Source organism: Gymnoscopelus microlampas (assembly GCF_963454915.1).
Source record: "Gymnoscopelus microlampas genome assembly, chromosome: 15".
In the NCBI taxonomy this organism is placed as follows: Eukaryota; Metazoa; Chordata; class Actinopteri; order Myctophiformes; family Myctophidae; genus Gymnoscopelus; species Gymnoscopelus microlampas.
Genome location: NC_139952.1, coordinates 22341055 through 22367066, shown reverse-complemented (window position 1 = coordinate 22367066; position 26012 = coordinate 22341055). Strand labels below are relative to the sequence as shown.

The following is a 26012-nucleotide window of genomic DNA, read 5'->3' as shown; positions in this document are numbered from 1 at the left end:
AGAAATCAACGTTGCCAAAAAAAAACACTAAACGACCAAAACGCAACTCTTGAAAGTTATGGATGTTTTACAAAATAATATATGTCTCATCATGTCATCATATAACGGACAATAAAACACGACATGGGTCTAATTTCTAACCTCTCCCAGGTCACATAACAAACCACCACGTCTTTCTCCCTTCAGACACCTTTAGTAGTTTCAGATAAAGTTGATTTCATCCGTGTCCCCATGGGACACACAACGGCACTGGTGTGACTGACCTGATATCATCTTGAATTAGCTGCACAGCCTGATACCGCTGAAAACCATGTCCCACTTTTGAAACCAAGATATTACCGACATCGACTAACAAAATGAAACTGGATGGTATCATTGACACTGCAGGCGCTTCTCATTTATTTGTTTATTTGTATTTGACCTGAAATGCCTGCAATCTCAAGACCCCCCCATCCCTCCTTCTCTCTCCATGTTATTTACTTTTCAACTGCCCACCACCCCCCTCCATCCAGGCCTGAGCAGCATCTCATCTCTCTCATCCTCCGTTTCGTTGTCTCTCTCACTTTTTGACTTTTTCACCCCGTTCATCGACAGCCCTCCTCTGTGACTCCCTCATTTTTCACTCCTGTCGCTCCCTCTTTCTCACACCCACTAAAAGAGCAGGGCTTCCCAGTGAGAGGTGATGCCCCTGTAAAATGTCACTCCGTCTGGGAGAGAGAGAGAGGGGACGGAGGGGTGGGTGGAGAGAGAGAGAGAGAGAGAGAGAGAGAGAGAGAGAGAGAGAGAGAGAGAGAGAGAGAGAGAGAGAGAGAGAGAGAGAGAGAGAGAGAGAGAGAGAGAGAGAGAGTTCATGCAGGGAGACGGCTCTCAGTGCCGTTCCCTTTACCCTTTTTTAGATTGAGAAAAGGAGCAGAAAAGCGAGGCGGCGGGGAGGGGGTGTGGGGAGAGTGGGTGACTCATCCACAAATCTCACTGCACCCATGCAATGACTAGGATCTAATAGTGAGAAAATAAGAGAGAAAAGAAGAGAAGAAGAGAAAAGTAAATGAAATAAAAGAAAAGGAAAGGAAAGGAAAGAAAAAGAAAGAAACAACAACAACAAAAATAAAGAAAAGTGAGACTGTAAGGAGTCACAAAGAAAGAAATGGAAAAACACTTCAAACGGCAGTAACACAGAGTGTGATGGATCCTAATTGAACGCCATCTGTAGAGGCATGCAAATGAGAAAGCCACTGTATTGTGGGCGAATGGTAAATCAGTTAGAGGACTGGAGGGCCCACTCTCTCCCGCGCACCACCACCAACCCACCAAAAAGTCATTATGTGGGCCTGATTAATACCGCAAAACCACTCAATCACAAAACTTTAATTTTCCACGAACAGAGTTTTGGTCACCCCACACTTGTTAAAACATCGACATGATTGGTGGTCAGATGTAAGCCAGCTAAATGGAAAATCACCAGTCAACAGCCATGAGCTTTAAATCCGTCATTTGTCAGAAAGAGGCGGGGTCTGAGGAAGTAGGGAACCATACATTAGCACTTTAATTTGAAATTAACAGCCGCATTCCACAATACGCAATGCAGCCATTGTTTCCCTGCTTCATTCTTTTCCCGTTGAGCTTATCGATGACCTACAACAGTTTACAAGAGTTTCAGAAACGATTATGCGCAGACTGCAAAGTCATAGTATTGCATTGGTATTTCTATTGTAGCTGTATCCCGTTTTCCATATTAACCAATTAAGACCTGGAACTGTGTTATTTTTAGATTTGAGCTAAAAAAGCATTATTTTACACTTTGGGCTATTAAAAAATAGCAGATATACAAGCTCATAGCGCGGCACCGAGTGCCACGCTACGAGCTTGTAGATCTGCTATTTTTGAAAAATCGTGAAAATGTGTGCAAATCTTTGAATATATATATTTTTAAAGCGAACATTTTTGAACTCAAATCTTTGCTTCTGGGGGGTCCCTGGAACAAAATATTTTGATGGGGGTCCACGGCCAAATACATATCATTTTGGGGGTCCTTGTCCTTGAAAAGATTGAGCACCACTGATATAGAAACATACGTTTTTCAGAAAACTGTTGGGATTTAGGAGACATGTAGAACCGGCTTCAGGTCTCAATGGGTTAAAGGTGAATGTCAAAAGAGATATTCAACAGATGAAAGCTCAAATGTTTTACAAGTTAAGCAAAGGTAACATTGCCAGTGAATGTATCTCCTGTGTGTATGTGAATGTGTGAGTATTGCCTAATTTATCCTCTTACACAACGGCTATTTTTGACACTGGACTCGACCAACGCGCGACAGAGCATAAATTAGGCATAAGGGAGACAGAGAGGAAGAGTTTGTCACCGAGAGAATAGAGAAACAATCGCTGCCTCTGCTCAGTGAAGCACATCATGAGGCCATCAATCGTCTCTGCGTGTGTGTGTGTGTGTGTGTGTGTGTGTGTGTGTGTGTGTGTGTGTGTGTGTGTGTGTGTGTGTGTGTGTGTGTGTGTGTGCGCGCGCGTATGCGTGTGTGTGTGTGTGCGTGTACGCTCACGTCTAAGCTGTCCTTCTCATACAGGCTTTCATTACATGTTAAATGAGCCAAACAAGGAGATGGCAATCAACTTGAAGGCCATAACCTCCAGACTGCCAATAAGAACAGGGTGTGTTAGTGGAACTATTAAGTGTCTTCTTCTACACGGAGTGACCCTCACTTGGCCGCGAGTGTGGGAAGTTACTTACTCAGCATCTTAACAACTTGAATCCTATATACTTCAATGACTGGGGTCCCCCCAGGGTCTATACTTGGTCACCTCTTTCTTTCCCTCGACACCACATCTCTTAGCTGAAAAAAAGCCACTCCAAAAGCAACGCATTGCAGCGTGACGCCTGCGGGCGAAAGTTTGCGCCTCTATATGACATTCCCAGAATAGGGATGCTGGGGTTCATGTGGCTAAACTGGCATAGCACACTTAAAACTAAATTTACTGCATTTGCGCGGGGCTGTTGAACTGGCTGAACGCAGCTGCAGTGAGCAAATGGCCGTACAAAATGTGTTTAATATAACTCTGAGAGTTATTTGACTCTGAGGGAAAAAATTTACACTCAGTATTTGACTGCAAACTCACTGTGACTTGAGGTTCGGTTTATATAGTGACGCTCCGCTTGTGAATGGCGATGGGAGGAGACGACAGGATCACACAGGTGTGTGTGTGTGTGTGTGTGTGTGTGTGTGTGTGTGTGTGTGTGTGTGTGTGTGTGTGTGTGTGTGTGTGTGTGTGTGTGTGTGTGTGTGTGTGTGTGTGTGTGTGTGCGCGCGAGTGTGTCTTTTGACTAGCTAGGCCGGCCAGCGTTTACACACTACAGTGACTGGAGCTGTGGCGTTGGTGGTGGTGACTAATCGATGCACAACAGGATCAACCAGCCGTCCCCACACACACACTCAGGAGAGAGCCTCCTGTGTGCATAGCAGCATGTTTCCATCTGCTCTGGCTTGTAAAAGTACCATCACACACACGAGTGTTTCTCTACCATCTCCCCGTGTCTCAGTGTCTGCTGGGAGGAACCCCGGCAAAGCCACTGAAGTGTGTGGCAAGGCAGACTGCCACCCTGGCACCCTGAACGGGGGACCTGACAACCTGGGAAGGGACCGGGGTTGCCAGATCTGCTTATCATAATTTCCCCCCGCAAGATTTTTATTTGAAAATAGCCGATCTACAAGCTCACAACGCGTCGCTTGTGAGCTTGTAGATCTGCTATTTTCAAATAGCTGATGTATATGTTAAAGTGCTCACGTGGCCCTTCTTTTAGGCTGGTTTTCCTAGACCTTGGTTGCTTGTTTCTCTCACAGAACCTGGCAACGCTGGAAGGGACACAGAAGGGCTTCCCAGAAGAAAAAAAAAGCACTGGGAGTGCTGCAGCAGCGTCCTCAGAGGACCCCAGCAAATAACCCATGGCAGAGAGCAGCAACAGAGGACACACTACACAGTCCCAGCAGTCATGCCATATCCAGCTATACCAGCCCAAGGAGTCTGGGGACCAGCAGCGTCCGTCCTTGGAGGGGGGTCACAGCACTAGGCCCCAATGCCCAGACTCCCTGCTTTTTCCCCCAGGCAATGGCTGAAGTCAACAGTGGTGCCTGCCCCGCACCCGACCAACCAACCGCCTGTGGCTACTAGCGACATGGCCAAGGAGTCGCCACCACGTCCCCCAGCAGCTGAGCCTTCTCCCAGCCCCATCCAAGCACTTTCTGCAGCAGGCCCACACCAGCAACACGCTCCAAAACCCGTCTCCAAAACAGAGGTGGAGGGTGGGGTCAGTGGTGGAAAGTAGCTAAGTACATGTACTTACAGTAAGTACAAATTTGAGGTATTTGTACTTTGCTTGAGTACATCCAATTTCCAATAATTTTAGGTTAGTTAGTTTACTTTAGTTAGTTTAGTTACTAGTTCATTTGAAGATTTAGATTATTATTACAAAACATACATTACCCACTTCAGCCCTGTATACATTTCGGCCATTTGAAAATAGCAGATCTACAAGCTCACAATGCGTTGCGATGCGACGCATTGTGAGCTTGTAGATCTGCTATTTTCTAAAGATTTTTATACATTTTCTACATTTGAAAACGCATGAGTACTTTCTACTTTCGGTACTTTCAGTACATTTTTATACCAATACTTTTACTCGAGTAGATTTTGAATTCCGGAGTTTTACTTGTAACAGATTATTTCTACATTGCAGTATTGATACTTTTAGTCAAGTAAAAAATGTGAGTGCTTTTTCCACCACTGGGTGGGGTTGACTCATCGCCATTCACATTTTTCACTTAATGTTTCGTTTTATAATGGAAGTCAATGGGGCTCTAGCTAATCTGACCCACATTTGGAGTCATTATGTCATAGGTATGTCATATAGACGACTGACATCCTACGGAACTGACGTCACAGGCTAGCCACGTTAGGTCCGAAATCCACACGATTAGCTTTGTTTCTGTTTTGCTTGGGGATTGAGGGATTCTCCTATAAGCTTTTGTTTGGTGTAGGGATAGGTCCTGTTGGTGGTCACTGCACGGTTGTTGCGTATCGATCTAATCGATGCACACATGATAAATCAGCCATCTCAGTGACCTCTATCGTGACAGCATGTTTCCATCTTGCCCAATCTTCAATAAACGTGTTTGTACTATGTACCTGTGTGTGTCAGAAAAGCCCCAGCAAGGCAAGCAACTGAGGTGACATGTGGCAGGCAAACTGCTACAGAAGCCAAATTAGGTGCTTGGTTTTGGTCACAAACCCGCCATTGTACCAGTGCGAACATGACAAATTCGATATTGTGTATAATAGGTCTATTAGAGTCGAATCCGTCTGGATACAACTATGAACACTATGCACATGTACATTAGGGAAATAATAGAGATAATTAACAATGGCATAACTGGGAACATGTCCCACTTTGACTCTGCATGGCTCCGTTTCAGGAATGATTCCCCAGCGATCGCTTGATTTAAAACGGTTGCTTCCAACTCAGACTCATTTGCTGTTGTCTTTAGTTAAAAATGTCACAATAAGGGAAATAAAAGTACCCTCATAATAGCATTATTACATCAATAACGGCATCTTAACAGTGCATTTTCGAATGAATTCACATCCCAATACAAGAACTCTGAAAGAGAAGGCATTCAGCTACAAAACAAGACAATGTGGGAGGAAAAGAATGAGAACAGATGTGCAACCAGGCTACTAGAAGGGATGGGTTTTTTTCCCCCAAAAAAAGTGGACCTTCTTATTCCGAGCACAGAGTGACCCAATGTCAATGTCCGCAATCACAGATTTTGATGTGCATTCCAGACAAGTACACAAGGGCTCACGGCTGTCACACTGTGAAACTGGTGCATGAAAGTTCATAGACTTGTTGAGCTATTCATGCACAGTTTCTGGTAAGGTCGGATGGCTGCAGACAGCTGGAGCGTTGTGTTCAAAGCGTTGTGATTTTAAAACCAGGGGATGGAAGCACTTTTCCGTTTTTTTTAAACAGAAAATCATGCAAGCAGGAGCTGGCAAGACGTTTACATCCAAGCAAAAACGTGATAACCCCCCGGTTAACAGCTAACAACGTGGTGAAGAACTTGCAAGCGAACTGTTGAACCACCTGTCTCCTTGACTTTGCCAACAGCTGTTCGATATTTTTGGACAATTCAGTCCACTGCTTCGGTATTCCTTTTAGCTGTTCTCTTCACCCCATTATGAGGACTAACTTTAGACGCCATCCAGCTCTGACCGCTAACGTACCGTAGCCAGTGTGGCTTTAAGCCATAGAACAATTCAAATCTCACCACTACTGCAACTAGAGGGGGAAAAATAATAAAAGCCATTTCCACAGAGTGCAGATGTGTAGGTCACAACTTCTTCTCATAAATAATATACTTTTGTCAACATCTTGCTTTTAAATCAGCCTCTCCTCCTCTTTAGCATCCGACAGCATTGTAACAGTTCTAAAATCTAACTTCCAGCAGGTAGATTTCTGAATAAGACCCTGGTAGTTGACTCATTTTAAGTTTTACATAATTGTGGCCAAATGCAGTAATGGTGTATCACTGAAAAGTTTCACTTAAAAAAATAAAAATACAAATGAAATACATGAAAGTAGAGGATCAGTGCTACAAAATGAGATCACTTGCTTAGATGCTTTGAAGTATGATTTCCTGAAAATCTAAGTTCTGTTAAATCAGGCTTCAAAGTTTTAGATTTAGACCTTTGGAAAATGTGATATGCAACGTTTTGAATTAATACAGTACGTTAACCAACATATTAATAATGGTGGATTTGTTCCACCAATGGTCCATTTGAATCATGCAATTGTTCATATTTTTTAATTAAAACACATGTCGGAGCTGTTGTGGGGCCAATAAAAAGAAACAGACATCACACTACTCAGCACGGCCCTTAACTTAACAATTGCCTTGCTCCGGGGGGCCTCACAGGGCTCAAGTCCGCTTCTGCTTTGTTTAAAAGGTTTTACTGGACGCATCAACCTATTATGAGTTGGGAGAAAGAACGGCACTTCCACATTCCACTGGGCGGGACTACTGGGAACGTTGAAAAACAGACGCGAAAGGGGAGTGCCATCATGTCAAACAGGTGACACAACAGGTGATTTTACACCAACTCATCACCATTAGCACAAGCTGGGAGGGATTCTATTGCTTATTTTAGCTCAATAGATGGACAACAATCCATCGTTTATCACCCTGAAGCTTTAAAACATGAGCAGCTGCTCTCCCTATTGTTTTAGAATAAGCATAGTAATCAAATGTAACAAAAGACGCTTTGTCTTCAGGAGTCTCCAGCCAGACTCCTATCCCAGAACTCATGTGAATACAGTAGGTTCATCACTGAAGGTGAGAAAAAAATCACCCTCTTGTGTGTGGAGAGAGGCAGGCATCTCAGTGGCTGGCCGATGTCACAATGGAAGAGATAGACTATTGTTGCAGTTCCATTATGATTGTCCGTACAAAACTCGGAGAGATATATAATGGAGAAAAACAATATGTTGAATTTCACTCATCCAAACATACAATATGTCCACAATAAATCTCCTTGACAGTTAACTGTCATCGCACTGGCATAATGCTACATCTCCTATGCACAACTAAATCAATGTAGATGTAGTTAAAAACACGTATGCAAAATCTTCACTTCCTGTACTTTTTTTCACATACCCGTAGAGGAATCTTTCTTTTAAAAACGTGTTACTTTATTTTTATTTGGATTTGACATGGCATAAGAAGAAGGCTCTGTCTTGTGAGGTTACAGCACGATTGTATGAGTGAGTCTCAGTCCCAAAAACTGATGTATACATTATTTTGAATATATTTAAAGGCTAATTTCAGCTCTGACATCTAGGTGAATTGTAGTATTTGAAGATTATGAGAGCTCATGTTATGCTCTTTAAGTAGTAGCTGCATGATTTATATGAACTGGCTTTTAAGTCTGACCTTTTTGCACCTTTCGTAGGCCTACGTCCGCCACGGCACTCCCTCCTTCCCCGCCTACGCCTGTGGAGGGCGATGAGTTGAGAAGAAAGGAACTTATGGTTCAACTATGCTTTTTGGTAAGGCGATATGAGGTGACAGGATGTTATGTCTTGACATGGGTCAGACACAGCCCCACCTTCCCCGTCTGAAGTCTTTTTGAACATTAATTGGGACCAGAGGATGGAGAGCGAGACAGGAAGGCAGCCAGCTTAATTTCCTGTCGGCCACCAACCTTTGCTTTGGCAGTGGCCTCTGCCACAGTAATACTCTTATCTCATGTAAGCCACTTTCTCTTTGCTCTTCTTCGTACCTCTGTTTGTCTTTGTAGCTGTTACTCTTTGTGTTTTCCTTTCAAGGTTTTTATAGTAACTTAAACCAGTGGTTCCCAAACTTTTTCGTGCCTGGGACCCCAATTTATATTGTAAAATTAATGTTAATGTAACTCTGAGAGTGTACAAATGGAACCAAATGGACCCGATAGGGTCCATTTGGTTCCATTTGTTCACTCTCAAGTTACAGACCCATAAGGGTCCATTTGGTTCCTAACTATCCATCCATCAGCTGGGGGACCCCCTGGAACTCCCTCAAGGACCCCTGGGGGTCCCCGGACCCCACTTTGAGAACCAATGATTTAAACCCTATGTACATTGTTGACCGGGGTCCGCCAAGGGTCTATACTTGTTCCCCTCCTTTTCACCCTCTACACCAAATGTTTGGGGATTTTTTTTAGCCAAAATTAGCCGATTTAAAATTGTAAACGTGTCACAACACGATGCGTTGTGATCTTGTAGATCTGATACTTTCACGCCTATTAGGATATGCCCAGATGGACGTTAGGATCCATGTAGCTAATCATCTTTTAGTTCCTCTTCTCCTGGATTGAAACAGTCCCTTTATCTGATTCTTGACTGCTCTTGACGGCAAGGCAGCATAAACATAAAGCAGTGTATACGTCTAGCAGCGGTTAACTTCCCAGAGTCGCTCAAAGCAACATATTTCAGACCGCTTCCGTGTCTGAAAGATTTTTTTTCCCATATGGAAGAATAATGCCTCCACTTGAGAAGCCCTCTAGCATTTTGGTCTGGTCTAGCACACTGTGTCAGGGATATGCTCTCTCAGAGCAACAAACAAACAGGCCTTCCTATACATGGGGTGACCTTGGATGAAGAGGATGTTGAGTGGGACGGAGCGATGACTGTGTGAGATGAGACAAGGTGTGTGTATGGCTACCGCTGGTATGGTGGGATGAAAAGCAGTGGTGTAAAGTAACTAAGTACATTTACTCAAGTACTGTACTTAAGTACAATTTTGAGGTATTTTTTACTTTACCGGAGTATTTCCAGTTTTCAGTACTTTTACTTCTACTCCACTACATCTCAGAAGCACATATTGTACTTTTACTCCACTACAATTATTTGACAACTTTAGTTACTAGTTACTTTTCCGATCTAAATTATGATATTATGAAACATACATTAACCACTTTAGCCCTATTCTATACATAGGCTATTTGAAAATAGCCGATTGTGAGCTTGTAGATCTGCTATTTTCAAACATTTTAGTACTTTTACTTTTGGTACTTTAAGGGGGGAGAAAAAGGCATTTAAAAGAAATGCCTATGGCTCTAGAGTGGCTATACTGTAGGTGATAGAGACGACGTGCTCTCGAAGGAAATATGTGTGAGGCTGAAAACATGTGACAGGACTCCAATCAAGTCCATATTGAAAAAAATCTAATCATGTGGATCTCCGACTGTGAACAGCCTGTCACATCAGTCATCTATGATGTCAGTGTCTATGGCATATCTATGATGTATGATTGAACATTTGGCAAAGGTCTTGTGTGATCACATTCTCATTGACTTCCATTTTAAAATTAAAGTTAGGGCCAATATTTCAAGTATAAAACATGAGTGTGTCCTTCTGTGGCCTACTGGCAGAGTCCATACAAAGTTCGGCACTGACTGACTGACGCGCACGCACACGCGCACGCACACACACACACACACACACACACACACACACACACACACAGCTAGTCTCTTGCAGAGCCATGCCAATGCTGTAAAAGCTATTGTAAAAGAAAGCACTACTAGCAACACTTATACACACACACACACACACACACACACACACACACACACACACACACACACACACACACACACACACACACACACACACACACACACACACACACACACACACACACACACACACACACACACACACACACACACACACACACATAGAAAACCTTAAAAGTCAAATGCGTGTGAAAACATCATTGTCCCCCAGAGAGACATCGCATCTATCAAAGAAAGAACATACAAAACAACACCCCTGGGAGTCTATAAGGCAGGCTGTGTGGACATACCTTCCGTGGGGGCGGTGAAGACCTCTTTAGGGATGCAGAGCTTGTCCTCCGCTGTCCTCGCCCAGTCCTTCATCCCTCGGCGGCCCTTCATGGGGAAGTTGATATCGCTGGAGACCGCAGACACCGGCTCACGTTGGATGGTTATCACTAGACAAACAAAGAGATAGCGGGACAGCTAAAGAACCGACCGTAAACAGTGGCTGAGCAAAGAACATTGAGTCGAAGATATGGCGCGTTGAAAACAAAAACAAACAACAGTTTGATCTGATTGAGGGGCCGACGTGGCGGATAAGTGCACCATGTGTTAGTGCCAGGGATGAGGTGTACTGCCAAGATGTTTGAGGGTGCAAGCCTTTACCAAAAAAAAGAAGTAAATCAACAAGGATGGTTCAAAGTGACTGTCCAAAAAAATACAGCCTATCCCCAAATTAGCTTCCTCATGATTAACCCGTTAAGACCTGAAGCCGATTCTACAAAAGTCTTCTAAATCCTAACAGTTTCCTGAAAACGTATGTCTCTATATCGGCGGTGCTGAAACCTTTTCATGTCAAGGACCCCCAAAATTATATGTATTTGGCCGCCGACCCCCCATCTCAAAAACTGTTGTTCCAGGCAAAGATTTGAAAATGTTCGCTTTAATACACATATTTAAAGATTTGCACACATGTTCACGATTTTTCAAAAATAGCAGATCTGCAAGCTCGTAGCGCGGCACTCGGTGCCGCGCTATGAGCTTGTAGATCTGCTATTTTTGAATAGCCAAAGTGTAAAATAATGCTTTTTAGCTCAAATCTAAAAATGACACAGATGCGTCCCAGTTCTTAATGGGTTAAAACTTTCAAAAATGACAAGCATCACGTTAATGAATTGTTAAGTGATTTAATTACATCTGACAGATTCTATCAAGTGTCTGAGGTGGCAGAACGTGCCCCCAGCGGGAGCTCTTTGGCAGGCCGTAATACTAATGCCTAATTACCACTCTGGATTAAAAATGTACTTGAGTAAAAGTACATAAGTATTGGTGTCAAAATGTACTTAAAGTACCACAAGTAGAAAGTACTCATTATGCAGAATGTCCCATTTCATACGTTTTCTACTGTATACATTGTATACAAATCGTTTGAAAATAGCCGATCTACAAGCTCACAATGCGTCACATCGCGACGCATTGTGAGCTTGTAGATCGGCTATTTTCAAATGGCCGAAATGTATATAGGGCTGAATTGGTTAATGTATGTTTTAAACTCGTGACTAAAGTTTTTTAAATAATTGTAGTGGAGTAAAAGTACAATACTTGCCTCTGAGATATATTGGAGTAGAAGTAAAAGTACTGAAGTAAAAATACCTCAAAATTGAGTAAATGTACTTTACACCACTGGGTGCGCGACACAGTCGTGCGACAAAGTATACATCGGGCTTTTGCTGCGTCTGAGTGGGGAGAACTCCAGAATAACATGTCATTAAACGCTGCTGGCAGTGCAGGGACATTCTATCCGCTCTAACGCTGCATGCCTGTCCTATAGCCTGTAGGGACACCTTTTCAGTGCGTGGGAGAGAGGAGAGGAGTGAGTGACACGTACTGAGGTTGTTTGTAACCACCAGGAAACTCTGGAACGGCTTCTGAGCCTCTCCGATGAGGTGGATAAAATCCTCCAGTATCCTCATCAGCAAGGCTGCTCCGGGAGAGACCTGTGGGAACGACGGGGGCGAGGGTGGAGGGAGAGAGAGAGGGAGGGAGGAAAGGGTGAGTGAGAGAGAGACGGTGTTGATTTCGTCGACTAAAACTATGACGGAAAATATTCGTCGACTACCTTTTTTTCACTGATGAGAACTAGATAAAAACGAAATAAAAACTAAACTATGACGACTAAAACTAAGACTAAACATACTGACAATTTTGTCAACAAATAAAAACTACATAAAATGTTAGGGAGGGAGAAGAGATCCAGTAGAAAAGACAAGTCAGTTTATGCTCGGTTGCGCTCCGGTGTTGCGCTCATAGACTGTAAAAAAGAATGGACAAAGCCACTCCCCTGCTTTCTACAGAACGAAAATGAAGCCGATAGTTCAGGAACATGCATTCCTCCATCGTTAATATATACAGTTGGCCACTCAAACGCTATTGGTTGAGATCAGACACGTGACCAGCGAACCGGAAAACACCCCCAAAAATGCTATTGGTTGGGTAGCTTGTCAATCAAGAGCGGGGGCGGGGAATGAATGCTATTGGTTGTGTAGGTTGTCAATCAAATCATCCCGCCCCTCTTGGAGCATAGCCTACTTTATCGTCAATTTTAGAATAAATGGGACCATAATTTAGCAAAACGCATATCATGATGATTGAAAGGAGACTTTAAACTAGCGACTGGAAGCATATAGAATTTATGACAATTTTTATTACGGTAAGAAAATCTATAGTCTAAAGTTTGTCAAAAACCCATTCACTTGCGCTAAAATAAATTCTTTCTGACACTTCAGGTCGGCGCAGGGTAAAACAGCGCCACTCTGGCCATTCATAAGCTTCCGTGTTGGCCTCATCGTAAATATCCAAGCCTTGCCCCTTGGTTGCGCTCTGAAAATAGCCGATCTACAAGCCCGCGACACGTTGTGGGCTTGTAGATCGGCTATTTTCAGCATGCAACCAAGTGTAAAATCAGCCATTACGGCGCCATCAAGGCACCTCCTTGACGATTTTAGTCGACTAAATCAACTGTAGATTTAGTCGACTATAATCTTATTATATTTAGTCGACTAAAACTAGACTAGTAAAACATTTCAGATGACTAAAATATGACTAAAACTAAATGGAATTGTATTCAAAAGACTATGACTAAAGCTAAATCAAAATTTGCTGTCAAAATCAACACTGGAGAGAGAGAAGAGAGAAATGAAAAGTCAATCATGCAGTCGACATGATCACATTCAGTGTTCAGGCAGTGTTTGATGGACCCCATCGCCTCGCATCAGTGAAATGTTAATATTTGTCGCATGGCATTAGCCGGTCTCTCATAATGTGTGGTGATGTGGTGAGCATCGTTCACGTTGTTGTTTATTGTGTCCAGATGGCAAGCAAATGCATGTTACCCCTAGGGTATGAAGCTGGGTCATTCACAAACACACACACACACACACACACACACACACACACACACACACACACACACACACACACACACACACACACACACACACACACACACACACACACACACACACACACACACACACACACACACACACACACACACACACACACACACACACACACACACACAGTGTACTGTATTTAACATTTTCTTTATATTTATAGGTAGGTATTATGTATTTTAAACAGATGCATGTTTAAGACTTACAGACTACTCCATCACACCCATTGGAGCGTAACAGAGTCACGCATGCACCACACTAGTACACAATACACACAGAAGCATGCACACACAAACAAACACACAAAATACCCTACAAGCCTTGAAGACAGACTTACTTGGTGAGCGTCCTCCCACTTCTCCAGATTTTCAATGTCCAACATATGGCTGACTACCTGGAAATATTTCTGAGGAGAGAGAGGATGGACACATGGTACAATGAGTGCTTTGGCAGCAGGCTGGCACGTTCAATAATACTACTGGACGTGAAAGTGTCCCAAGATTAGCGGTGGTAGAAACCATTGAACACACTGTGGTAGCCATGACATTCTTTACAAACGTGTCTCTCACATCCCTGGTCACGTACGTACGTACGTACGTACGCACGCACAGATGTGCCATTTCAAAACTTCAAATGTCCTGCCATCGCCAAGACAGTACATTTTCAGGGGATTCCCAGGGCAATAAGAGGGACAAAGAAGGGCATTTAAAATGCTGAATTATTTTGATGATCACTGCTTTTATGATGCTAATTAATTTGAGCAACTGGTCAAGGACCTCTTCAAATCACCTTTCGCCTCATAATGAGTCTGACACCTTCTTCAACACACATTCTTTTGTTCTCATGTATATGGATGTCTGTTGAAGGGAAAAACGGGGGTGTGTAGTGACAACTTCTTTTCAGGGGCAAAACAGTGCATTTTGGCAGAACAGGGAGGAAAAAAATGCATTTTCAGGGCACTTTCAGGGAAAGAACAGTAACGTGTGAAGTTTTGAAGTGGCACATCTGTACGTACGTGTGCGTGTGTGTGTGTGTGTGTGTGTGTGTGTGTGTGTGTGTGTGTGTGTGTGTGTGTGTGTGTGTGTGTGTGTGAGTGCGCGCGCGCGTGCGTGCGTGCGTGCGTGCGTGTGTGTGTGTCTCCTGTATGTCTGTGTGTACTTGTATGCTTTCATGTCTCAGGATGAGAGAGAAGTAGACACGCACATCCCAGACATATGTGACCAAATTTGACTGGGAGACAGTCATCTAGCATTTCTTCACTTTCTCATGTCATATGAAAGCAGGGAATCATAGCAAAATAATGATATATTGGTTAATAATGATGAGTGATGAGTGAATAGTTTTGAAACTACAGCTTATGGAACTGAAGTCAAGTTATAACTCTTAAGTAGAGAAAACACCGTTTGAATTAGAGGTTGCTAGCCATAACCGTATAGCTTAGCTACATGTTCATGCATTTATTTCATATTTACATGTCGATTTAAGCTCTGACATTTATGTCAGACATACTCTAGTATGTGAGTCTCACTGGGCTATTAACTCATTTTTGCAAAAAAAAAAAGAAGAATGAGCACCAGCGAGATGACTGTCCCCCAGACAAAAACAGTCACATATAGATTGGATGCTGGATCAAAAACGTATAAGAAAAAACAGTGGCGTGCACAGACATTTTGAGGGGCAGGTGCTCAAGTAAATTATACTTTTTTTTGTTTACTTGGTCTGCTCTTTTTTCCCTCTACACCTATACCTCTTTGCCAAAAATAGCCGATCTACAAGCCCACAACGCCTCGCAGCGCGAGGCGTTGTGAGCTTGTAGATCTGCCATGTTTGGCTACAGTTCTCCTCAGAAAAGGGATGCTACGTTTCGAGTGGTTATGGTAAAAAGAAAAATCATATCACATAAAGATTTGGCGGACCCCCTGTAGTAACTCTGAGGACCCCCTAGGGGTCCCGGACCCCCTGTTGAAGACCCCTGCTGTAAACTGGGAAAAAAAATCTTTTTAATTTTTTTTCAAAGGGCACTTCTGGTCAAGAGGGCAAAGGGCAGGTGCTCAAGCACCACCTAGAGTCTTTAGAGTCTATCTGTGCACGTCCCTGAGAAACAAAATCGGCACACCAGAATTGCTGCTCCCAAATTGCATACCTGTGTCTGAGGAAGAGTCTGGTGCACTCAAAATGGCATTTGGGAGCAGCAATACTTTCATGTCTCAGCCATAGCATCGATATAAACCGTGCTTGTGTGCTCGCCCACGGCCTCAGGTGCATGCGGCGGCTCAACTGTATACCTGCACGTCGTCGGGAGCTGGGATGTAGGTTGCTCTTTTGAAGGTGTCCGTCACATTTCGCAGAATCTCCGTGGAGAAGAGAAGGTCGCCGCTGTAGTAGCTCCTCCTCTGCAAGAGCTCCAGGAGACTCCGTACGATCTGAGACATGCCCTCCCCTGCTAGGGTCCTCTGACCCTTCGCGAGATGCTCTCGCAACTACCAGATGCAGAGAGAGAGGGAGAGAGAGAGAGAGTGAGCGAGCGAGCGAGAACTTCATGTTGTGGATGTTGGTGGCTTCATCACATAAATTGTAGCATATACAGTAGTAACTAATTGCCTAAAACTGGACGTATACTTGGGGCCCTATCTTACGCTGCCATACGCCATGTCTAAGCCTTTTAGACATTTTTTTTTACTATTTTGAAAAAACATTTGAACCCATTAAGACCTGAGGCCGATTCTAAAAATGCTCTCTAAACAGTTTTTTGATTAAAAAATAAATAAAAAAATGTTCACGATTTTTCAAAAATAGCAGATATATATACAAGCTCATAGCGCGGCACTTGGTGTCACGCTATGAGCTTGTAGGCACAGCTGCGTTCCCGGTCTAAATGGGTTAAAATAGTGAAAATAGCGCACGTTGTGAGCTTGTACTGTAGATCGGCTCTTTGAACTGTGTTAAAATGTTTTTCAAAATACCCAAAAATGCTTTAGGCATAATAAGGGGCAGGGCAAGATAGGGCCCAAGTCTATATAGTATGTGTCCTGTGCCAACAAAAAGCCATTGAACCATATATAATATAGCTAAGGACCATATCTCTGCTGTCGGGTAGAAAACAGCCATGTCCAAAACATTCATTCTTCAGGAAATGAAAATGTTTTTAGACCAACACAATACTGCCTCATCAAAGTCGATACGGCGACTTTATACATTGTCAGATACTTGAATGTGTCCTTATATTATCATCGCTTTACCCAAACACAGCTCAAGTGGACCATTTTCGAAGAAAAAATAACTCAAATATGGAGATGGATTCTGCCCGACAGCAACGATATATAGGTATACTGTAAACTCACAATGCATTACGATGCAACACATCACTTGTAAATCGGGAGGAGAGTGGGTCTATGTGCATACCTCTTGAATATACTGTGTGTGTATAAGGTGTTTTAGCTGGTTATTTTTGTGACCCCATATAAATGTATTTATGAGCGATAATACATGGTAATACACACACAAACTATTTATAAGGTGTTTGCTTTGCCAAGTGGTACATATTAAGTGGTGTGCACAGCATAACAAGACAGTATTTTAAAACAGGTGAGGGTAAAGTGGGACTCATGTGGCATAAACTGGATGCATCACTTGAGAGAGAGAGAGAGAGTGCGAGAGAGAGAGAGATGCGGTGGATAACGGTAATCACAGAAAATGAGTTATTGACTCCCGATGCTAATGAAAGGTCAGCATGCGAGCCGTTGATTGCTGATGTGCTATCATCTCCAAGTCACGCATAAGACCCTGACCCCCCGGAATCTCTCACCATCACCACCACCGTGGAGATGAGATGGTAATCTAAGAGCTCAAACAGCCAGGAAAATAAAAAAAATAAATGAAAATACCAGCTGACCGAGACCGTGTTAATCAATAATCCGCAATGCAAAGCCGTGGACGAGGTAATTAGAGGAGACCAGTGTCTTTCTTTGAGGAAAGCTTAAGGGGAGAAAGACGCTTAATCCGTTAAGACCGGGAACTCATCTGTGTCATTTTAAGATTTCTTTGGCTATTCAAAAAATAGCAGATACGGGTGCCTTGTTACGAGCTTGTAGATCTGCTATTTTTGAAAAATCGTGACAATTTGTGCAAATCTTTTATTTATTAAAGCGAACATTTGTAAACTATTTTGTTCCAGGGACCCCCCAGAAGCAAAGATTTGGGTTACAATGTAACATGTTCACTTTAGAAATATATATATTCAAAGATTTGCACACATTTTCAAGATTTTTCAAAAAATAGCAGATCTAACAAGCTCATAGCGCGGCACTCGGTGCTGCGCTATGAGCTTGTAGATCTGCTATTTTTGAATAGCCAAAAGAAATCTAAAATGACACAGATGTGTTCCCGGATCGAATGGGTTAATGGGTAAGTAAGCAAGACATGGGCAGAGACGTCCGTTTCAGTACAAGTAAACAAACACCTCTCACTAATGAGAGAGAGATCTGATTAAGGAAGGAGTTGAGGAGGAGCATAATCAGCTCAAATGCACTGATTAAGAGGGAGAACACTATATTTTTGTCCTCACTATAAACCTCGCCCTCGATTAAGATCAAGTACATTATTCTCCCAGGTGCCGGGGGAAGCTCACATTTGTTTTTCAGCCCCGAGGAGCAGACGGAAGTGTTTACATTTCAAGAGTGTGGAACTTACAGATAAATGTAAATATCTAAATTCAAGTGAGACGCATCTGGCGAAGCTCGGAGGACCCCAGAAAGCAACACCATTATTGTCCAGCAAACAACGACGACTAGCAGATCCTGCAGAGAGAGAGAGAGAGAGAGGAGAGAGAGAGAGAGAGTGTTATGGTCATATAATATACGTACAGTATGTATCAGTGCTGTCAGGCAAAAACCTTGTATATCTATATTACAACTTTGTATGTTTTTTTTGTAAATTAATGCCCTACTTCATCATACCACAGTGTCACACAAAAGTCGCAAAATTAGCCAATCGACAAGCTCACAACGTGTCACGACCCACCACACGGTGTGAACTGGTAGATCATGTTAAAGGGGTACAGTAGTTCACCCCCAAAATGACTTTTTTTCCCTATCGATTAGTCACCCCATGGAGACTTGAATGAATGGATATTTTTTTTATTTTTTGTCACATTCCAATAATGAATGACTGGCAGCGGTTCCGGTAGGAGACACAAAGAGTCTCCTTTGTGTCTCCTACCGAAACCGCTGCCTACTACCGGTCCGCTGGTCATCAAATTATTGGCTTAGGAATGCGACAAAAACTAAGAAATAACCATGAATTCAGTCTCCATGGGGTGACTAATCGATAGAAAAAAAGTCTATGGGTAAATATTGAACCAACAAAAAGTATTAACAAGAGCTTGTGACTAAATAATAGCTTACATTGGATCGCTTTTGAACATACTGTACAAGGTTTCCACCCGACAGTGACAGAATATAAAAGTATACTGTAGATAAGCACTCTACTTCCATGTTCACAGCCACCTACTGTACTTTGCTGTAGCACCCAGTGACATTTATTGCAACGGATGCAATAACCAACACATCCCCATGTTTAAAACAAATTGTCACAAGGCGGCTTCAGTGGATTGATTACTTGCTGCTCCGTGTTTGACACGGACACGGAAATGGAAATGTCCATTCTATACATCTATGGGTTATGCCAAAAATATACCTCACGATACGACTGTTGTTCACTGAAAATAACTTTCGGTGTGAGCGATACAGTCACGCAACAAAGGACAAAGTGTTGTTTTGATGGATGGGTGTTCAGTCAGACGCTCTTATCAAGATGAAAACCATTTATTGCAATGATATTGCACTGTATTTGGCGGCGTGGCTCTGCACCTGTGACACTACCGAATGATCTGTGCAAGCATGACACTGACTGAGATCACAGACCCCCCCTGAAGCAAAGCATAAGATAGAGTTATTGCATTTAATCCATTAAGACTGGGAACACATCTGTGTCATTTAAGATTTCTTTGGCTATTAAAAATAGCAGATAATAAGCTCATAGCGCGGCACCCGCGCTATGAGCTTGTAGATCAGCTTCTTTTTTTTTTCCATCGTGGAAAATTTGTGCAAATCTTTGAATATAATATATATATGTTTTAAAGCAAACATTTTTAACTCCGATCTGTGCTTCTGGGGGCCCCTGGAACAACATATTTTGAGATGGGGGTCCACGGCCAATACATATCATTTTGGCGGTCCTTGACATGGAAAAGTTGGAGCACCACTGATATAGCAACATACTGTTAGGATTTAGAAAATATTTTTAGATTATGTATATGTATATGATATTTGAATAGCCAAAGACATCTTAAAATGACACAGATACATTTCCGGATTGAATGGGCTAATATAGACATGAGAAAAAGAAAGGAAAAAAAACCTAATTAAAAGACCATGATACTATACATATGAACCTGCATTGAATGACATGCTGACATAGAGAAACCTAAATGCTACTACAGGAGGCTGGGGAGGCTGGGGAGTTTGATCAATGATGAGCTGACATGTTGAGCATGTAATTGTGAATGTCTGTCTGCTTAAACAGACCACATTGATTGAACCATTAGAATCACATAGCCTCATGTGATTGGAACGTGTACAAGTGTGTGTCTGCCTGAACTATACCATGAGGCTCCATTATTTATGGATGCATAGATAATAGGCAATACACACTATCTGATTTGAACATTTTAGTTGGATTTTCAAGTTTCTCATAGCTTTTGGAGATATTTCTGAATGGAAAGTGCATCATAAAACATAAATGCTTAGCATTATTATTATTATTATTATTGTTATTATTATTATATTTGTAGTAGTAGTAGTAGTAGCTGCAGCAGCAATAGTAACAGTACTAACTGTAGTAATACTAGTAGTAGTAGTAGTCGTGTATTATTATCTGAAAAGGGAGACATAATATTAAGCAGCAGGTTTTCAATCAGAACACATATGTTTGCAATCAACCCTGTTTAGAACGATGTAGCCTAGAAGCATCGGACCATTCCAAACACTGTCTCACGTAGCCAGGAGCAATGTTCTCCAGCTGGTCCTTTAATATGTCACCCCCCTCCCCTGCCCCCCACCCCATCCCTGCATTTCTAGCTCGCTGTGGTGCTAAACTGACTACACAACTATAAAGCTAATTTAGATGTGAGCTTTTAAAAACGTTTTATGATCCCACAAAAGCCACAAAAGCCCTCCATTCATTATCAATGGAGCAGCTATATATGGCACGGAGACTAAAATAAAATAAAAGACAAGGTCTCGGTTTTCAAGCATGAAGGGAGTGATATGTCTATTAAAAGTCGTCAGAGAGGTGCTGAAATTGAATTTGTTCTCTTTGTGGTAACCAGAACTGCTGCTTTATTAAATGTAATTTCATCATTAAGTGACATTTTTTTGTTTGTTTTGTTAGATTTAATGTTAATTGTTCAATTTATGTACGGATGACCCTCCTCCGTCCACCATTTGTCAGATCACAACTCTATTGAGCTACTCCCCGCGTACAGAGAATGAAACAAGATCCAGTCAATGTACAGGAGGTTCAATGCTCGTCTGAACAGCTGGATTCTCTGTCACAAAACAGTTTTGAACACGAGGACTGGGAGATGTTGCGGAACGCCTCTGAGAATAGAGGCAACGAGTTCTCAGACACAGTCACTGGATTTGCACAGATGATGTTGTTACAAAAAAATACATTTTGGATATATCCCAACCAGGAACCGCGGCTTAACGGCCAAGTTCGAGCAGCACTACAAGCGCGCAAAGCCGCCTTCGGCTCCGGGACTGGGGCGGATTCATCCAAATTATGCGCTGACCTGAAGAGAACCCTCAGAAAGACCAAGAGGGAATTCAAGGACAGACTGGAAGACCAGTTTGACAGTGGCCGTGACGTGAGGAGCATGTGGCCCCATAGGGAGCCCCTCTACCTCCCTCCCTGGTGAGCTGAAAAACATTCTCCCTCGGTTTGAGGTAAACAACAGCCCCCAACCAGCTGGAGCTAGCCTCTCCTGAACCTAGTAAACATCTCAGAGGTTAATATCCGCAGTGCATGCAGGCTGCAGGCCCCGACGGCATCCCAGGCTGTTGTTCCCGTGGGCTTCAAGATGTCCACCATTGTGCCTGTCCCCAAGCATTCCAAGATAGCGTGTGTGAATGACTGGAGAGTGGAGACCTGTCGACCCTCACGTCAATTGTCAGTAAACGCTCTGAGAGGTTGGTGAGGGACTCTGTCTGCTCAATGCTGCCTGCCACACTGGACCCATCGCGATTTCCATTTAATCAAAGCAGATCGACTGACGATGCAAATGCCATGGTTCTCCACACCGCTCTTTCTCACCTGGAGGGGAGCGGTCCCCAAACAGCACTCGTACTTGTGTACGAGTGCTGTTTGGGGACTACGGCTTGGCATTGAACACAATAGCTCCTGCCAAGCTCAACACCAGGCCCGGTATGTAGGCCTGCCCCCAATCACATGCAGCTGAACACTGGACTTTGTGTCGTTTTCGTCACTAGGTGGTGAGAATGGGTAGCAACACATCGGATCGCTGAACCACTGAACCCTGTCGCCATGTCAGTCCTATAAACTCCCATTACACTGGCACTACCACTTCATGTTGACTGTGAACCTATTTGTTGCTGCTGATGTGGTGTCTTACTTGCAGAAGTGTCTGAGGTCTTTATTCTTGGGAGTACCCGTTATGCTTACATTATGCTTACTGCATATTTGATCCACTTTATGTTGATATTCTTTATATTGTAAAAGTTTTATATTTTTCTTATTGTTATGTATAATTTATGGGAAGCTAGGACCAAAACAAATCCACCCATTGTGTTACACCTGTAACACTGTGATGTGGCAAATAAAGTTGAAGTTGAATATGTATACAATAGGTTTTTTGTTGAATTTAGTTAATCAAGAGGTAAAGCAGAATCAAACACCCACACTATACTGTACCTTATACCATGAGCACTTACCAAAGACTGCAAACAAAAGCGGTTCATTAGTTAGGCAGGCACGCCATAAGTTTTAACGAGTTGCAGTATTCCCTCTGCAACAACTGTACCGACTTTGTGTCTGCAGTGCTTGGCAGCAAACACCTGGTTGCTGTTCCAGCTTGGCAGTCACACTGATAAGCTGGTGTTAGTTAGCCAAAAAAGCACTTTATGAACATTATCAGACCAACGGGGTGACCATATACACAATAAACACAGAGTTCATAAAGATTTGCTGGCTCTCGCTTATAACGTGCTATATACAGTAAGTGGCATATACTCTTTAATAATAATGCAAGAAATGGTCTAGTCCGATTTTGATTTTTTTCTCTCTTTTCTTTCTTTTTGGTGTTGTAAATCTAATGTCTCATGTGTAAGAAATCGCACATAAATGTGGTTCTGTCTGAACAGGACTGATACTGCAACTTGAATCATTAATTAAAAACAAAAATGTAAAACAACAACAACATTACCACTGTTTCAATTGGGAGCTGTTTCCAGGAGACTTTGGTTGAGGAAATGTATGCAGGCACAATGCACATGCAAAATGCTCATGCTAATGGACATGATGGATATATAGTTAGGAACCAAATGGACCCTTATGGGTCTGTAACTCTGATTGTGTACAAATGGAACCAAATGGACCCTAACGGGTCCATTTGGTTCCATTTGTACACTCTCATTTACGATATAAATTGGGGTCCCAGAGATAGAAATGCTATTAAATGGGGGTCCGTTGTCTGCCTAAATGCATGTCAAACTGGGGGTCCTTGAAATTAAAATGGTTGAGAATCACTGCTAGAGCCGTAAAAATCATCTCTTATGGGGGTCCCTGGAATATCTTTTCAAATGGGGGTCCGCGGGCTAATAAGTGTCAATTTGGGGGTCCTTGACATGAAAAAGTTTGAGAACGACTGATCTACAGAAGCATCTCCAGTGTGTCCCGTGACGGGGGGGTGTGTTTTACTGACCAGTGGCATTAGTTGGACATTTGTTGTAGACAGTTTCTCCAGCTGAAGCCTTCTTCCACGTCATCAACAGCAGGTACTCGTCCTTGCAGATCTCATGAGGCGCTGCACGGGTGGACGACAAACACAGAGGGAATGTTCAGCGAGAGGCACAACAACAACATCAAATACAACTAGGGATACCGGTACTGTGGACCACTTTATCTAAATGTGGGGTCCTTGACAGTGTTGCCAGGTCTGCTAATTGAAATTAGCAGATCTACAAGCTCACAACGCGTCGCATCGCGACGCGTTGTGAGCTTGTAGATCTGCTATTTTCAAATGGCTGATGTATATGTTTAAAGTGCTCATGTGGCCCACAATCACTTCTTTTGGGCTTGTTTTCCTAGACCTGGTTGCTTGTTTCTCTCACATAATCTGGCAACACTGGTCCTTGAGGGGGCTCCAGGGCGTTCCCAGCTAAACGACTGATAAGTTAGGAAACAAATGGACGCTTCGGGGTCTGTACCTCTGAGAGTGTACACATGGAACCAAATTGAACCCTCCATTTGATTCTATTTGCTCAGAGTTAAATCAAAACTGAGGATTTTTCATGAACACATCATATACACTCTCTCTGAAACAGAATAAGCACGAACATGAGCAGTTTGAGCACACACACGTCTACGCGAACACACATAAGACACACAGAAAATGTTAGAAATTGAGAACACGTTGACTCAAGATTGAAATCAATGCTCTGTTGCAGCAGCCCCCCCAATCTAGTGTCAGTGTCACTGCCTCAATACAGTATCTCATTCCCTCTTCATTTTCCTCCCGTCCTTCTCTTCATTCATCTGTATCCCCCCCCCCCCCCATCCCCCCTCCTCACTTTCATAACGCTGATGAAAAACACAGAGCGTGCGGCTCTTAAGATATTCCGCAGGGGGCAGACAAGTGCATCACGGAGGGACGGAGAGAGAGAGAAAGAGAGGCTCTTTGTCATCTAAACATAATGCTCCTCTGGAAAGCCAGTGGACAGATCCTTGTCTCATGTAGCAGAGGGATGGGAGCTATTCAAAAGCACGGGCAGTGATAGAGGTTCTGCTGCAATGTCCTGGACACACACACAGGCACGGCATACACATAGGAGAGAGAGAGAGAGGGAGAGCGAGCGAGCAGATACGCACTAAGCATATTCGCCAACATAGCCAGACACGTGTGTGCGTGTACACACACACACACACACACACACACACACACACACACACACACACACACGCACAGCTTCAGTCAGAGGCATCCTTATTAAACCATGCAGTTTGCTGCAGTGGCTGACACACTGACAAATCGCACCAAGCAGGGCTTTGAACAATCCCCCCTTTGCCAAGGTAGAGAGAAGACACACACGCACACACACACATACATGCGTGCACACACACACACACACACACACACACACACACACACACACACACACACACACACACACACACACACACACACACACACACACACACACACACACACACACACACACACACACACACACACACACACACACACACACACACACGAGAGACAGAATATTTGGAGAGGACAGTGATGAGGTTTAAAGATGTTAGTGAGGAACACACAGGAGCAGCCGGATGAGAGGAGATAAGAGACAGGCGTACTGTAGTGCTGGACGTACGGCACAGGAGTGACCAGTGGTGGACACTTGAGTATGTACTCCAAGTAAATACTCAACTATAAGTACAAATTACGAAGTACACAACTGTGAGCTCTCCCATTAGCCAATTTTAATATAGGAGGACATTTGAAATAGGGCCTAAAGTGGTTCATTCATAATATATTTGTATAGGTTTTGGTCCCAAGAGTCCCTTCCTAGACAATGTAGCGGGGGGAAAGTCATCAGCTTGCAAAAAACAAAAACAGAAAACAAATACTCCAAAAATGTACTTATAGCCTCAAGTAAATGTAGTGACACAAGAGACAGACAGACAACAGACCGATGAGGAGCAGGAGACACCAGCCCACGACAGTGGTGAGAACTACAGTATGGGGAAACAAGCTCTCATCTGTGTACATAGACTGTGCACACACACACACACACATACATGCACACACACATAAAAGCTCACACTCACATGTTCACACACGTGTGCACGCTCACGCATTACACACATGCATACGCAGAAAAAAAGATACACGACACAAACACCTGGGTACACACACACACACACGCGTGGATATGAGCGTGGGCCCAGACCCAGGAGGGAACAGCCGTATAAACAAACACCTGTAATCGTGACAGTATTGTGAAACAGACACAAAACGCCCACACACACACCTGACTGGTTGTCTCTGCTTTCCCCTCCCTCTCCCTCTCTCTCCCTCACACACACACACACACACACACACACACACGCACACACACACACACACTTGTATTACCATAGTTGTAATCTCTCAAGAACA

The 26012-nt window shown here is 43.2% G+C and overlaps 1 protein-coding gene across 1 annotated transcript in view; it reads right to left on the bottom strand.

Annotated features, from left to right (window-relative positions):
* adgrb2 (adhesion G protein-coupled receptor B2) overlaps window positions 1–26012 on the bottom strand; it is a gene marked incomplete at its 5' end in the record, with an annotated part of 273288 nt that overhangs the window by 135797 nt on the left and 111479 nt on the right. Inside the window, 6 exons of the mRNA XM_084080191.1 lie at window positions 10409–10555; window positions 11989–12097; window positions 13893–13961; window positions 15841–16035; window positions 18245–18351; window positions 23556–23657. Of these exons, the coding sequence (XP_083936317.1) occupies window positions 10409–10555; window positions 11989–12097; window positions 13893–13961; window positions 15841–16035; window positions 18245–18351; window positions 23556–23657 (729 nt within the window). The remainder of the gene's footprint in view (window positions 1–10408; window positions 10556–11988; window positions 12098–13892; window positions 13962–15840; window positions 16036–18244; window positions 18352–23555; window positions 23658–26012) is intronic.